We start from the raw sequence: 14,358 nt of genomic DNA, 5'->3' as shown, positions 1-14,358 counted from the left end.
CCAAGCATGATCGTGACATGATTTTTGCATGATTTTTGCCTTAATTACTAAAATTAGGCTAAATACCGTGTTTCCATTCATGTCTGCACATACTTCAATGCAATTTTTTTTTCTTATCAAATTAGTGTGGGGGGTGGGGGTGGGTTCCTTCCCCTTTCTGACAGTTCCCATGTCTTCTTAGCCTATAACTTACCTGTATAACATTATTGATAATATCACCTGTACTTGTTGGGGGGGTTTCTGCTTTTGTGTAGTCCTAAGGAGTCCTTATGAAGGCCTCAAGCTGTAAATGCATCTTGTTGAATGGTTATCAGTAACTCTGACGCAGAGACATGCTCTTTATGTAAGGACTAAAAATTTGTTTTAATACTAAGTAGAAATGGCCCACGGCCCTAACAGGTCTTTGTGTGCACATAGCAGTATTTGACCACGGGGCGGCGCGTCTTCCGCACAGCGGCTCAATACGTGTGCAACCGCGAAACCCTTCCCCCTTCGTAGTAACGGCAGAGTGACGGTTAAGTGGTCGTGCTCACAATGTCGGGCAGAAAGCCCCGGTCTGTGGCAAACCCCTTGGAGTCTGCGATCACCACACCGAGTGAAAGGATACTGAAGGAATGTCACAGTCTGTATGTCGACAGCGAAAACGGTAAATATTCAAAAACCTGGATTTCAGCAAAGTTGAAGCAGAAACACAGAGGTTGTCATGTCATGCAAGCTGAGCGGTCCCACGCTGAAGTTTATAGTCTGGGGGTAAAAATGAAATGCTCCCTGTTTGGTTTGTAAAGGGGTCTGTGGTGTGCGACAGCTGCTGTCAGTGTCACACACATGACACCGAGCAGCGGAGAGGCTCCTCTACGGCTCCGCAGGGCAGCGCCCGTAGCTGACTGTCAATGTCATTTACCCTCACCCTGTCACGCTGCTTTACTGGCTTTTTGAACACGATACCTGTGCTGAAACACAGCCTCCAGCTGTGTGGTAAACTGTCTCCACCTCGATGTCCGTTGCTCTTATGCAACAGTGATCCTTTTATTTTGCATCATTCCCTCAATCACTGTTTGTGTGGAGACTTTTACTTACTTTTATTCACTTGAAGGGTGTTACAGTCTGTCTTAGTTAATGGAATGTGGGCGGTTATTGAAGTGCGAAGGGTTAACTGAACAGAAAAGACTCAAACGAACCGAACATGTGACAAGTAAAAGCTTGGTAAGCTCAGTCTTCTCACACTCACATTTGCACACATGCGCACCCGTGAAAAAACAGTGCAGACTGGTTTGTGCTGGCAGCTGCAGTGCAGCAGTTTGCTGCTCAAAGCCTCCTAATGAAGGAGGCACAGAGGGGTTCTCTGACCTGCTAAGAGTTTATTCAGAGACTTTTGATAATAAATGAACTGTATATAGAGAGGTTTTTTGTTGTTGTTGTTGTTTTTTTGCAGGATTTGATGGAAAGTAGAGATTACAGTTCTGCTTATTTATGTATTTCTCACATGTGACACCTCCAAAGACAATTTTAGACAATTTATTATGTTGAAACAGTGATTTAAAAAATTTTTTTTATTGAAGTTTTCATTTCAAATAAATAGCTACTGACCTTTAATTTGATGTCAAGCAATATTTCTTCATAGAAGTTGGGACTGGAGCATGTTTACCTGTGCTACGTCACCTTATTCTGGATCTATTTAGGATCTGGACGAGTTCATTACAGCATTGTGTTGCTCTAATATGTGCAGAGTGTCGTCCTCATGAAATTAGCCAAGCCTTGCTTGAAAAATACCTCATCTGGAAATCAGCATATGTTGTTCCAAAACCTGTGTATGTCACTCAGTCTGGGTTGTGCTCTTGCAGATGTGCAGGTTATTAATAGAATGAGCAGTAATGTGTCCCCATTACTGTCATCGATTCTGGCTTTTTGACGTATTCCCAATAATCCGGTTGGTACCTCTCCCCTCTAGACAGGGCCAGTGACATCCATGACTTTCAAAATCAATTGAAAATTCTATGAAGTCATATTATTTGGCCTTAAATGAGCTCAGGCCCAGTTTTATTGTTCACGCATGATTGTTTTCCTCATGGCGTTCTGTCTTTTAAAAAGAGGGTTGTACCTGGTAAATGTGCATGTAAAGCTGGCTTCCTCTTTAGCTGTTTTTGCTCACATTAGAGATGAAAAGATCTTTATTGCTATGCTAGTAATCTTATTTGATCGCAGAGCCAGTCTAGTTCATTACATGGACGGACCCCCTCAGTAACTGTGTGTCCGTGTTTTCAGGCCTGGTGAAGATTGCCAGCAGCCTCGGCGTCCGGCTTCTGCCACCGAGAAAGAAGATCGTTGTGATGATAATGGGTAACCACTCCGCAGGAAAGAGCTCCTTCATTAACTGGTAATAAATCTTTCTTTTTCATAGGATCGGTCATTTCTGTGTCACGCTGGCTGACCGCCGCATCCCCTCCATGTGTTAACCAGAGTTTGGTATCAAAGGAGTTGAGAGACAATATCTTCACACGTGACTTCTAAAAAGTGCTTTTTGATTTGAAAGCAGTCCGGTGGTTTTGCAACAGAAAACGTGCATTGTTTTAGAGATTTTGAATGGCAGCTACGATGCGAGGTTGTTTTCCTGCATCACAGCTGGTTTCCTGACAAAAGCTGCATTAGTATTTAAGCCGATTCAAATCAAAATGAGAGAAAATATTGACCAAATTGAAGATTATTTGAATATATTTCTAAATCATTTATTGTCTCCATAAACGTATACAATCCTGGTCATTAGTGTCTGCACAGTTTTAGAAGCATAGAATTAGAATATACTTCAGCGTTGATGGGAATATTCTTTTAAAAGTTCAACCAAAAATAAAGGCTTTAACATGTTGAAATAAAGATCCAATTAGTACATTTGTAAATGATAAGTACTTTTTTGGATTGATTTCAATTTGCTCACTTGTGCCTAGTTTTCCTTGATCAAATGACAATAATTTTCCAAGAAGTGATGCCTTCGCTGCTTAAAACTGTTCCATTCATACAGCTGCGAAGACATGAAAAGTGTCTGAGACCGTCGGAATTCCTGTGGATTGAATGGATAAAAAAAAAAGTAGGAATCAGAAGATTACCGCGAAGAAGTTAATATGTTTTCTGAAGTAGAGGTTTAAGTTGTAGGTTTCGGGTGTTTCAGCAAGAAAACGACTGGCTTCTTACAAACTTTAAAGAACTTGAACACACAGCAAAGCAAGAGTGTCAGAAACAACCAGCAGACAGGAGCAAGAAGCCTCGAGGCGTCCAAATGATGTATTTACTAAAAGGCGGCCATCTTCCTTGATGGGATGCGTTAAGGGAAAAGTGTTAGAGAAAATCAGCTTTTCAGCATTTTTATTGGAATCATTAAAAACAAGTAATCGCTCTTCAGATGTTATTGTTCCAGCATTCTTGAATTAATGTACCAATTGTTTTGTTTCTACCTTTGGAAAGTTTGGAGCTATAAATGGTTTGATAATGTACAAAGTTAGCTTCCTGTTCTGAAAAAACCTCGGCAATAAGTTCTGAGCTTCCTCGGTAAGTAAAAGGCGTCAGTCATGCTAAGCGAACCTCGGCTGGATCCCATCCCCAGGTCTGTAGGCGTTTGAGCATGAATGGATGAGGGTGAGAGAAATGTATCTAATATATCACTCTGTGTCCTCTTTAAAACACCACCGGGCTGTTTCCAGAGCCTCTGTTCACTTGATTTATCTGGTAACATGCTTTTAGGGTGACATTGGTCATTTGTTTGATTTGAGGTGATGGCAGTCATTTGGCATTGTGGGATTTATTCTCCGGCCTCCTGAGCTGCTAATTCATTAAAACTCCAGTGATCATACGTTCACATCCCGCCCTCTGCTAGTCATCTAAGACACGACTTAACCTTTTACACAGACCTATATATATATACACACATCATTTTACACTGCAGAATAATGTTGGTCATGATACAGTTGGTATCATTGGTTTGGCGTCCTACTAGGACTGAGGTTTCATATCTAAAACTTTTATTTAAACAATGATGGAGTGATTGATGTTTTTTTTTGTAAATGCTTTCTAGGTATGTTGAGGAGCACATTCAGAAAACAGGTGTGGCCATTGAAACTCAGGGGTTTACCTTCATCACAAGTGGTCGCAAGAGAGAATCGCTCACGGTAAGAAAAGCGTGAAGACAGCCGACACGTCCAACAATGCTACAGAGGCACTTGGTATTCATGGTGTGTGAGATTGGAAAATGCAGCTAATGCTTGAAAGCGGACTATTATAATGACCTTTTTCCCTCCAGTTTAATGCCTGCACATCTTTCCCAGATCAATATTTTCTGTTCAGACGTCACCGCTCGACGTGTTGGTTTTTGAGTCTTTCACTTCAGTGAAGGTAACTGAAGCTGCAGCCGGTCGTAAGGGCCGATGAAGCAATATGTTCGATGTGTGAGTGTATGAGAGGCACTCCAGTGAAGCGTCTTTCCCCGTTCATAAACAGGCTTGGGAGACACCCGTCAGTCCTCTCTATAATCCATTAACTCAACTCCTCTTTTCTCATCGTGCTGTGGTGAAGGTGATGAAAACAACACTATATTTTCAGTGCAGGACTGACTGCAGACTGGCTAAAGCTGGAGTTCTGAGCTGCAGCACAGCCTCTGATGAGTGCAAAGTGCTACGAGGAGAGAGGACTCTGTCGTAGAGATGTGGTTAGTATTTGTCTCATCGGGTTCTTCCTCACGTTGTGTTTTTGACTCTTTCTCAGGGGAATGCAACGCTACATCTCTACCCTCACTTTCGACCCCTTCTTGAGTTCAAAGGTAAGACTGCAAACTCATAATGGGGTTTTTTGTCCTGAAAAGTGCAGTTTTCGCCGTATTTTATCTGGAATCACAACTGCGTTCCGAAGAGAAAATGTGCCTTTTTTCTTTTTAACCGGCGTGTTTGGATCGGATTTCATACCACTCCGTATGTGATGCAGCAGATAGCAGTTGTCTTCTCCAAAAGGTCTCACGGAAAAGTGTTTTACCTGCAGTATTTCTTTTAAGGATAACCACTTAAAATCTTAAGGCTTTGTATCTCCCTGCCTTTGATGTTGAAAGCAGCACAAGATATTTTTTTCCCCTCACTGATAGAATCAGCACTGCGGTCGGCACATCACTGATTCATTAACACGTCTGAAAACTCTAATGAACCTAATTGGTGTCGCCTTTGTTGTGCATGCAATGAGAGAACGGCATCTGTTTGTGCTCTCTGTCGATTGGGATTGCTCTTCGCCAACTTCATAGGGCGAAAACACGCGGATAAAGTGTTCGAATGCAGCATTAGTCCAGAGGCGCTACGAGGACAGTGAAAAGGATGAGAGAGTGAGAGAGATTTAAGATACCGCTCTGCTGTGCGGTCCATGAATAGTTCCTTCTGGAATTGTGCTATTCTAAGTGTTATTGTTATACACTCAGTTCAAGAGTAGAAATTAAGGGATTTTTAAAAAAGAAAAAAAAGTCCACATCATCAGAAATCCTCGCTGTCATGCTGGAGATACTTATGTGTTTCTGCTAATCACAGGTCCGGATTGTGTTTTGTAATTTCATATTTACTTAAAGTGCTTTGCCTTGATGACTCAACACAGACCCATGATGAACTTAACGTGTTCAGTTCGAAATCCCTCTCCTGCTTTTCCCCCGTCCCATAATGTACGTGCCGTTTGTGTCGGATGCATCCGAGTGGAGATGAGCCTTTGAGCATGTGTGCGTCAGCAGTGGTCTGGTGTCACTTGTCGTGGGAGAGAGCGTCTGGGTGTGCCTGAGCGGGGCTGTGCAGAGAGGGTGGGGGTGATGTGAGCATGCTGACAGGGAGTATGTGGAGAGCGAGGGTTCACTGGGCGCGGACTCACGGTGGCGTATGAGTCACACGCCCAATCGACAGCAGTGCAGTGTAGTCAGGAGGAGCTGCTGAGAAATGTCACAGCCATTAGAGACAGCACAGCACGACACGGCGCAGCCCAGACTCCAGCAGCAACGGCTCTACTCTGCAGGTCTGAGCGATGTGCTGCTGGAATACAAGCAGGATTTTTTTTCATTTGAACTTCATCGCTACCTCTGGAAATACACCACATCAGGCATCTGTTTCGTTGTCACAGTGACTGAGGATGACTCATCAGAAAGGCACCATATATCCTTATCCTTATCAGCTGCTGGTTATCTTTTTACAATGAACCTTTTAGTCTTATTCAATACCTGCATGGCTGATATTTAAACCTGGATTCTGTTAATCTTTGTACCCCCCCACCTGTTGTCAAGAGTTTAGACCACATTGACATCACTGTTGTAAGTTTGGAAAAATGTTTGACTGTGCTCTTTTAATTTGTTACATTTGCACTAAGTCTGGTTTGACCTGTTTAGTCCAACAAGTTATTTTTGCTTAGATTATGCAGCTTTATGCAGCCTTTACTCTTTTCCTCGTGCACAGGATCTTCTGCGTAACCCTCTCACTTCGAGTCATTCGAGGAACTTAGCAGCCAACAGCGGGTTATCGCTCTTGTTTTCCTTTCTTTTAATCATACCCATAAATACATCTGTACTGGGGGCATTTAACTTACTGATGTCAGCAGCCGATGCATGCATTTGTTTTGTAGACTTGACTGACTGTAGTATGGACCAGTAGAGATGCAGCACAAGGCTTTTTGATGATATCTTCCAGCAATAAATGCAATGACTGTCATAAACCACAGCCATCTTTTGCACAATATGAATGTCTTGATGTTGTCAGACTTTGTGAGTATGTCTGCAACACTTGTGATAGGAGGCAGATTTATTGATATTGTGACCATACTGATGTAGGAGAGACATAGGGTTATGCTAATGTGCCAGAGCAGCAATGGCCCTACTCTCTCCAGCACAAGGATGTGATTTGTGCTGGGTTTTGACACCTGCCTCTTCGCATGAAACAGCCTCAGTGTCATCCCAGGCCTCTGCTCTGTGTGCGTGTGAATGTGTGTGTGTAGAAGAAGGGTGGTGCGGTGGATGGGTCCTAACAGCCATCCGGTTCTGTTTGGGAGCCGTGGGGGTGGGGCTCATGTGTGGTGATTGTGGTGGAATATCGTAACCTCTGTGCGTTGCCTCACAGTCGTTCTTCACTGGCTAGCTTTATGTCCCACGCCCCACACTAAAGCTGCCAGTTGAAGAGCTGTTGTGTGTAACCATGACAACACGTCTCTCCACAGATGGGACAGTGAGGGGGGAAAAAAAGAAAAAGTATGAAAATGGAAGTTTTATCTGTGAGGGTGTGGCTGCTGCTGACCATGAAAGCTGAACCAGAATCTGCTTCACGCAGACGTCCCAAACGCGCGCGCCTTTGTAATAACAAACACAAAGTATGTGAAAATGCAAAGTCGCGAGCGCACAAAGTTGACTTTTGAGCTCTTGATTTCAGTGTCACCGATCTCTCTCAGGTCTCCAAGTATTGACCGCACTGCGGCTTCGAGCCACCCATAATGATATAAACATTAGGGACGACAGCTCTCTGCAGGGACTCCTCTTTAACACTGTGTACTCACCCCTGAGCACAAAAACTGTGTTTTCCAGGTGTCACCGACTACCTGTCTTCTGAGATCTCTACCTCAAAGCAGAAGAAATTCAGCCTGGTGACATTTGTGGACACTCCAGGTTTGGTGGACGGAGACATGATCTACCCTTTTGATGTCAATAGCGCCATCACCTGGTTGGGTATGTTTTTATGTCTCCAGCGCCGTCAATAATGTCGTTGTCAAAGCTGTTGTGTTTCTCTAATGGATGTCTTTTTTTTATTATTGTGCAGGAGAACAGGCAGATCTGATATTCGTGTTCTTTGATCCGATGGGCCAAGCGCTGTGCAAGCGCACACTCAACATAGTGGAGAAGCTGAGTGAAAAATGTAGCGACAAGCTGTTGTTTTACCTCAGCAAGGCCGATGAAGCTGGGAAGGAGACAGACAGACAGGTCTGTCCACTTCCTTTCTTTGTAATGTAACTCCTTTTAGAGTCTGTAAAAATAACCTTTTTTTTTCTTCTTTTCTTTATTAAACTCAGAGGGTAATGATGCAGATTGTCCAGGAACTGTGTCGCCGCCCAGGTCTGAACAAATGTGGATTTGAGATGCCGACGATATACATCCCCAACCCACAGAAGGTGAAAAATAACTTTGTGCTCCTGTATTTGTTCATTACCATGTAGCTGATTTGAGTTTGTGATTATGGTTTGAACATCTAGTTCAACAGACAGATAAAACCTTCATTTGATAAATAGCTTAAGATAATGCAGAGCCTAGTCATGGAATTGCACAGCTCAGCAGTGTTTCCCTCTGATCTCTTGAAGGATCTGGTTGTGAGGCTCTCTTCTGTCTGAGGGGCCAAAGAGCCATTAATTGAACTTTGAATGTACATTTTTTGCTCTAGTTTTCTTGGTGGTAGTTGATTAGAGTTATCCAATCTTAGGGAAGGGGCACAGTGATCGTAAACCATGGACCGCCTTTAACAATGGCAGCCGCAGTCCTGAGTTATTGCTGCACCACCTTGTGATCTACAAGCGCAAGGCTCCACACTGCATGGTAGATTTGTGTGTCCCTCTAGACCTCCAGTTGATTTTTTTTTGCTGAGCAAGTGCAGCTTCGCTCCCTGCTAAGTGCACAAGGCTGCCTGTCAAAATGCCCTCAGGATTTTTCCTGGAAGTTTACAGACCGTCCATTCAATGAGATGCAGAAAATGTTTTTACTCTCATTCCAAATCGGATGCCTTTGTCTTGCTGTTTAGCCGAGCAGGTGTGTGAACCAGATCGATGGTGTTTGTCAGACCATCGAGAAGACCATCAACCAGGCTGTTCAGAAGACTTTGGATCAGCTGGAGAAAGACTCTGACCTCATTTGTTCCACCATCAGCAGCAGGCTGGAGCAGGACAGGTTTGAGTCATCATTTTATTCTGCTACAGTTACTGCTAAAGCTTTGATCTTTACCCTAATCTGTCATGAAATGTGGCATCTTAATAAACCACATTGCGTATAAACGGAGGATGTTGCTGGCATCAGATGTTATCGGCTGCGGTAAACGTGTTAAACCAGATTTCCTCTGTGTGCACTCAGGGCCGATGTGGCTCACAACAAAAGCGTCCGCCTTCACTCGTTCCTGTGTGGGGCTTTAGGCGTTTTCCTGCCTTTTCTCTTCATCCTCAGTTTCATTGTGAACACCTTTTCCAAAGAGTATCTGGACGAGCTGTTGGGTGAAGGTCCAGCTCGTACTGTCACAATCTTCACAGTAAGTCCAGAGAAACCTTTGTCTGCACTACATTTTGTTAATGAAGCGCAGCTTGTTTTCTGATCGTTTGTTTAACGCGTCTCTCACAGGGAATAGTTATGTATTTGTGGGACTGGATACCAGAAGACGGGCAAGTGGTGTTCGTGATTATTTTTGGGGCTTCTTGCTACTTCCTGCTTTTCCTGGCAAAAATTTTTTTGGGGTAAGTGATTCGAGTATTCATCACAAACATTCATACAAATGCATGAATAGCGAGAGCAGTTTATTTGTCAAAAAGTTTGAAGAATTCATTTTCTAAGTCACATTCGGGCCCAAACCTGACTTGACCTAAGAGACAGAACGATGTGAACATCTGTAGGAAGAATAGAGCTTACAGAAGGGTGTCTCTGGTACATATCAAGCTCATTAACTGCTTATCGTGTGGCCTGATGGGTTGAGTTTATCGGTCAAGTCTGACATTTTGGTATTCGTGGGAATTTCACCCATACTGTGTCGTATCCACCTTCACGCGCACTGACTGTAGCTGTATCTGTATGAGCTTCAATGTACCAATCATTTAATGATATTACCCACAAAATGCAACTGGAAATGTAAACAGCTGTTTTTAGAGCCTCTGTGGAGCCATTGCTGCGACGCGACAACTTATCTGCTAAAACGTTTGCTGTTTAGACGGAACCACTCAAGTTTCAAATATAGTTCCTGTACATATATTACCAATGTTTTATCTTATATCTTATATAAGTCTTATATCTCAAGACACTGGTTGAGAGCCAGACATAGCAAATCTCTGGGCTTGCCCCCATCCCACGCCTTCAACTTGTTTAGCGTTTTTATGTGTGAAGCGAGCAAATGTTTGCTTATGTTTTGAGTTCTATGTTGGATGGTGAGCTAATGTTTGCTGCTCTTCATGTTGCTGAGGTTTTTTTTCCCAGCTCCACATTGGTCTCCTTTAAGGAGCATAGTCTGGACGCTGTGTTTTTTCCCCTCCCCTCTCCCCTCTCTCCCCACTCTTTGCAACTCTTCAAAGTTGGCGCATGCGTTTGCAAGCTGCCGGGCTAATTTCGTTGTACTCATGTATAAAGACAATAAAGAAGATTTAATTCATTCATTCAGGGCAGAAAAAGAGACAAACCCTTCGTGGTTGAGAGCTCTGAGGAGCATTTTTTTTTGCTCGCCAGGCAAGAAAATGACAGTAATCAGCTGCAAATGATGGCACAATCCAGCAGTAGCACTCTCCGTCGGCTCCTGCTTCCAGGCTACAATGCACGACGGCCTGTTTGGACTGATGTAATGTACAGCTCTTTACGCTAGTCTTTGTGTGTGGGGTGTTGAGTTTGTTGTGCGATTATAAAGGGAAAGTTGGAGCAGCGCTACAAAATGGCTGACTCACCATATTGTGAGGTACATGGCGAAAGGTGGACAGTTTGAACTGACTAAAGTAATAACGCAGGACGCAAAAACAATTCAAACGAAGCAGAAAAACAAGATGAATTAAACCAAACTTAACGCAGAGCCCATAAAAAAGTAAAAAAATATGGCAAACACTGAGAAAACAGAAGAGTTTAACAGCGGAGAATCTGACCAATGAGCTCTGCTCCTTCGTGAGTTTAGAGTTTGCTGTTAGAAGCTCCTCGCCCACACTGCTGACCCAAGGTTTGCACAAAGCCTGAGCAGGGTGGGAACAGGAGCCACGAGGGCGAGTTTCAGACAGAGGACCAGAAAGAAGGCCTACGAGCCTGCAGCAGATTAATGAGCATCTATTCTTCAGTATGAACAGCTGTTGTAGTGAGATCCTGGAGTGAAAATGCAGAGCTGGAAATTGTCACAATATATCTCCTTTAACTCTCAGAGAATTGTTTATGGTGACGCTTTTATTTTAGCTAAAAGCTTGTGTGCTTAATTAGAAAGTGAATGCAAATTAAAATACGCATTCGCTTTCTCTCACACGCATCAATACACACACACACACACGCAGATAAAGTTATCTAATTCCTCTTTCTTGTCTTTGTTTTTATGTTCTTTGTCGACAGCCGAGGTAGTAAGACTCTGACGAAGAAAGAGAAGAGAGTGATGACAGAGTACAGCGACTATATCCACGATATCGTCAAAACAAAGAAGGTTAGATTTGTATTTCCTGCCATTATGTCATTTTATCTTTTGCATTAAGCGTTGTTAAAGCCACAATGCAGTAATGACTAAAGCGTTGCCAACAACACTGCAGTTCTTCTCAGCTCTGTGGAGCCTTTTAGTGTCTTGCAGCTGCCGAGTCTTTGGATTTATGCCTCAAAGCTGTGACGCTAAATGTTTAACACAAATTGTTCTGCTTAATGCGTGTCAGTGTTATATTTTCAGCTCGTTCCATTACCCTCTAATGGGTACGGAAAAGCATCAGGAAAGAGCGTCTCACACAGGTTTGTTTGCTCCACAGGCTCAGCTGTATGAATGGTACCTGCAGCAGTGTGCAGCAGAATATGACCTCTGACTCGGGGTAAGCTGAGGACCGTCCGCAGGTGGATGTTGTCATGTTATTGCTGCATGGTTTTTATGAAAAGCCAACCACGTGTCCCCCGGCGTGGCAGTTGACATTTAAAGTGTAATCGGAGGGACTTTTTTGAATAACCAGACTCTCCTCCTCTCAGTCGCAGGTGTACCGTCTAATGCCGCAGAGATCACTGCCAAGATTTATCATCTCATCAGCCAATTTTTTAAAAAGTGCCTTGTTTACCGAGCGCAGGACAAGCTGTGATTGTAGCCGTTTGATAAAAGCAAAATTCATAATGTGACAGCTTAGTTTTTCTAGTGCATCCATGTAAAGTTCTAAAAGAAAGAAAAGAAAAAAGAACGTGTTTACAAATGAAAATGTATCTCTTTTAAGCTCTGCTTTTACCAGCAAATATATTTTTGTGATTGTTTCAATGTTGTCATGGTCCAAAAATCTCACTTCCCCGTCCTGGCTGACACGTGACCTGAATGTGCTTTCATGCTGTGCGTTAGCAACACAACTGCAGTAACCAGGGCTGCGGTAACCTCTGGACGGAGTCTGTAGAGTCAGTAAACCTTTGACATTTACCTCAAAAAAGTTCATCTGACGAGAGCCGTTTTGTCCTGGTTTGTGAGAACCTCAGCCATTAAATGTTTTTATGGAATTAACATTGTTATGGGCTACTTAAATACAACAGTACGGTAAAGCTAGTAAGCAGTGACGGCACTGCACTGATATGTACCTCCGAGTTTGTGTCACTGCGCACTGAACCCTGCAAGTCGTCTCCAGATGAATTGAACTGTTAACACCCTACAATGCCTTCACTCCAGTGTTTGTGTTGTATGAATATTTTATTAGTCTCAACAAATGTCAACGGATTAAGTGCTTTTTTTTTCTGAAGGATGCATCGATCCAGATCAACCCATTCAGTGTCAGAACTGAAAGTGGCCATTTTGTTGTCACATTAGATATAGCTTTCTTCTCAGTTACTTCAGGTAATTCAGTGTTTTTACTGTCAGTTCATCCAATCGTGGTGGGCTAACAGCTCGGCTTGGCACAGCAATTGCTGTCGTCACATTATCGGACACAAAATAACTCCGGTGATTGAGGTGGTTAAGTCTTTCCGTGCCAGCAAACCTACCATAATTCTCTAAGTTCATGTCATGGATTTTCTTAGAAAAAAAATAATAATAATAACAATGATAATTTAAAAAATACCATGAAGTTTTCTGGGCCTTGAAAAACCATAACAAATGAACAAATTTAAATGAAGTTTGACCTTCAGAGCTAAATTATTTTTTTATCAGCTTTACCTGGTAATTTGCATCTAAAAGCTGAATGTAAATTGATAATGATGAATATTTTCCCCCAGTTTTCACAAATTATTATCTCCACTAGTTTCAGCTTAATTTATGAAGTCGTAGTTGAAGGCGTTTGAACAGAACAAACTCTTGTTTTATAAAATGTCTTGTTCTTATATGTTAATAGCTTGGACCTAAAAAATAAACATAGGTAGAATTCAGAGTTGGCAAAAACTATAAATTAAAACTGAAACGAGGAACCACTGTAGAAGTGACATTTATTGGCAAAGAAGTTGTAAAGTTTTGCAATAGAGTTCACGAGACTGGTGTAACTTATGAAGTGAGCAGTGAGTGTAGGGAAAGTGCAGACAATGAAAGACTTGCTTATTAAATAAACCTCTCAATGTTTCACTACAGTCGGCGCAAAAAGTACAAAGTCCTTATTGGTAAAGACTCTAAATCTGTGGTTTTAGGTTCTTTAAAAAAGTAGAACCATATTAAAACTGCATATAATTAAAGTTTGCCTGCAAAATCTATGCAATTAGATGAAACTTGTTTCATTTGGATAGAAAAATTGTAATAATTGTTATGTATTTGATTACTACAAATTACAGTCGGCAACAACTGTGGAGTTGTAAATTATCCTGAGGGTTCATATATCTGTTATCTATTAGCTGTCACTGAATTATAGTTCATATAATAGTTGAAGCTTAAAGAATTTATTTAAGAAATGATTTAATTTAGCTCTCAAACTTAAAACATTCACATGGTGTTTGGAGTTTCCCTTTAAGTTTTATTCTATGTTAGTATTGCTTGTTTTTTAATGAAATTCCATGACGTGAACTGTTTCATCAGGGTTTCATCAGTTGGAGTGAAAAGATTGAAATGACTCAGCTGGCATAAAATCTCAGTTTCAGAGTCTGTATCCGAAGGTAAAGTTGGATCAGTACAACTTTATGGCTTATCCAGAATAATCTACAACAACCTCTATGGGCTGTTTGCAATATTATTGTAGATACTTTCAGTTTATGTTGTATAATTGTCTCCTAGGTGTCCTCCTCCTTGGCTATTCATGTTTTATTATATTTAAAATTTTTGAGTTTGGGAAACTTTTGAATGAATCAAATCTGTATAGTTTTTAATATTTTTAATGTATTAAACCTCAGACTTAACAGAATTTTTAAGAAATGCCATAGAAGCCATGCTCTGTCTCTTCCATGGAAATGATTAAAACTCTTTCACAGACTCACAGACTTTACTGCTTCCTGATTTGTTATCAACTTAAGTCAAGAATGTGTATGAACGACAGAAT

At 41.9% G+C, this 14,358-nt stretch overlaps 1 protein-coding gene across 1 annotated transcript; it reads left to right on the top strand.

The window, feature by feature from the left end:
- The first annotated feature begins 500 nt into the window (after positions 1-500).
- Positions 501-14,315, top strand: LOC140309928 (uncharacterized). The gene is made up of 13 exons (XM_072387999.1): positions 501-646; positions 2,263-2,374; positions 4,061-4,154; positions 4,747-4,801; positions 7,565-7,705; positions 7,797-7,957; positions 8,047-8,145; positions 8,766-8,911; positions 9,092-9,263; positions 9,353-9,465; positions 11,294-11,381; positions 11,692-11,751; positions 11,903-14,315. Exons 1-12 carry the CDS (start codon positions 535-537, stop codon positions 11,743-11,745), a joined length of 1,347 nt encoding a protein of 448 aa, XP_072244100.1. The 5' UTR covers positions 501-534; the 3' UTR covers positions 11,746-11,751; positions 11,903-14,315.
- The last annotated feature ends 43 nt before the right edge of the window (positions 14,316-14,358 follow it).

Source organism: Leuresthes tenuis, unplaced genomic scaffold (genome assembly GCF_036924035.1).
Source record: "Leuresthes tenuis unplaced genomic scaffold, fLeuTen1.0.hap1 SCAF_6, whole genome shotgun sequence".
Classification (NCBI taxonomy): Eukaryota; Metazoa; Chordata; class Actinopteri; order Atheriniformes; family Atherinopsidae; genus Leuresthes; species Leuresthes tenuis.
The sequence above is the reverse complement of the archived record's forward strand: the minus strand, read 5'-3'. Positions and strand labels throughout refer to the sequence as shown.

Excerpts from the sequence above, each read along its gene's own strand:
- LOC140309928 (XM_072387999.1), top strand. The coding sequence starts at position 535 with ATGTCGGGCAGAAAGCCCCGGTCTGTGGCAAACCCCTTGGAGTCTGCG. Across the intron at positions 647-2,262 it reads GTATGTCGACAGCGAAAACG|GCCTGGTGAAGATTGCCAGC; the intron begins GTAAATATTCAA and ends CCGTGTTTTCAG. Across the intron at positions 2,375-4,060 it reads AAGAGCTCCTTCATTAACTG|GTATGTTGAGGAGCACATTC; the intron begins GTAATAAATCTT and ends AATGCTTTCTAG.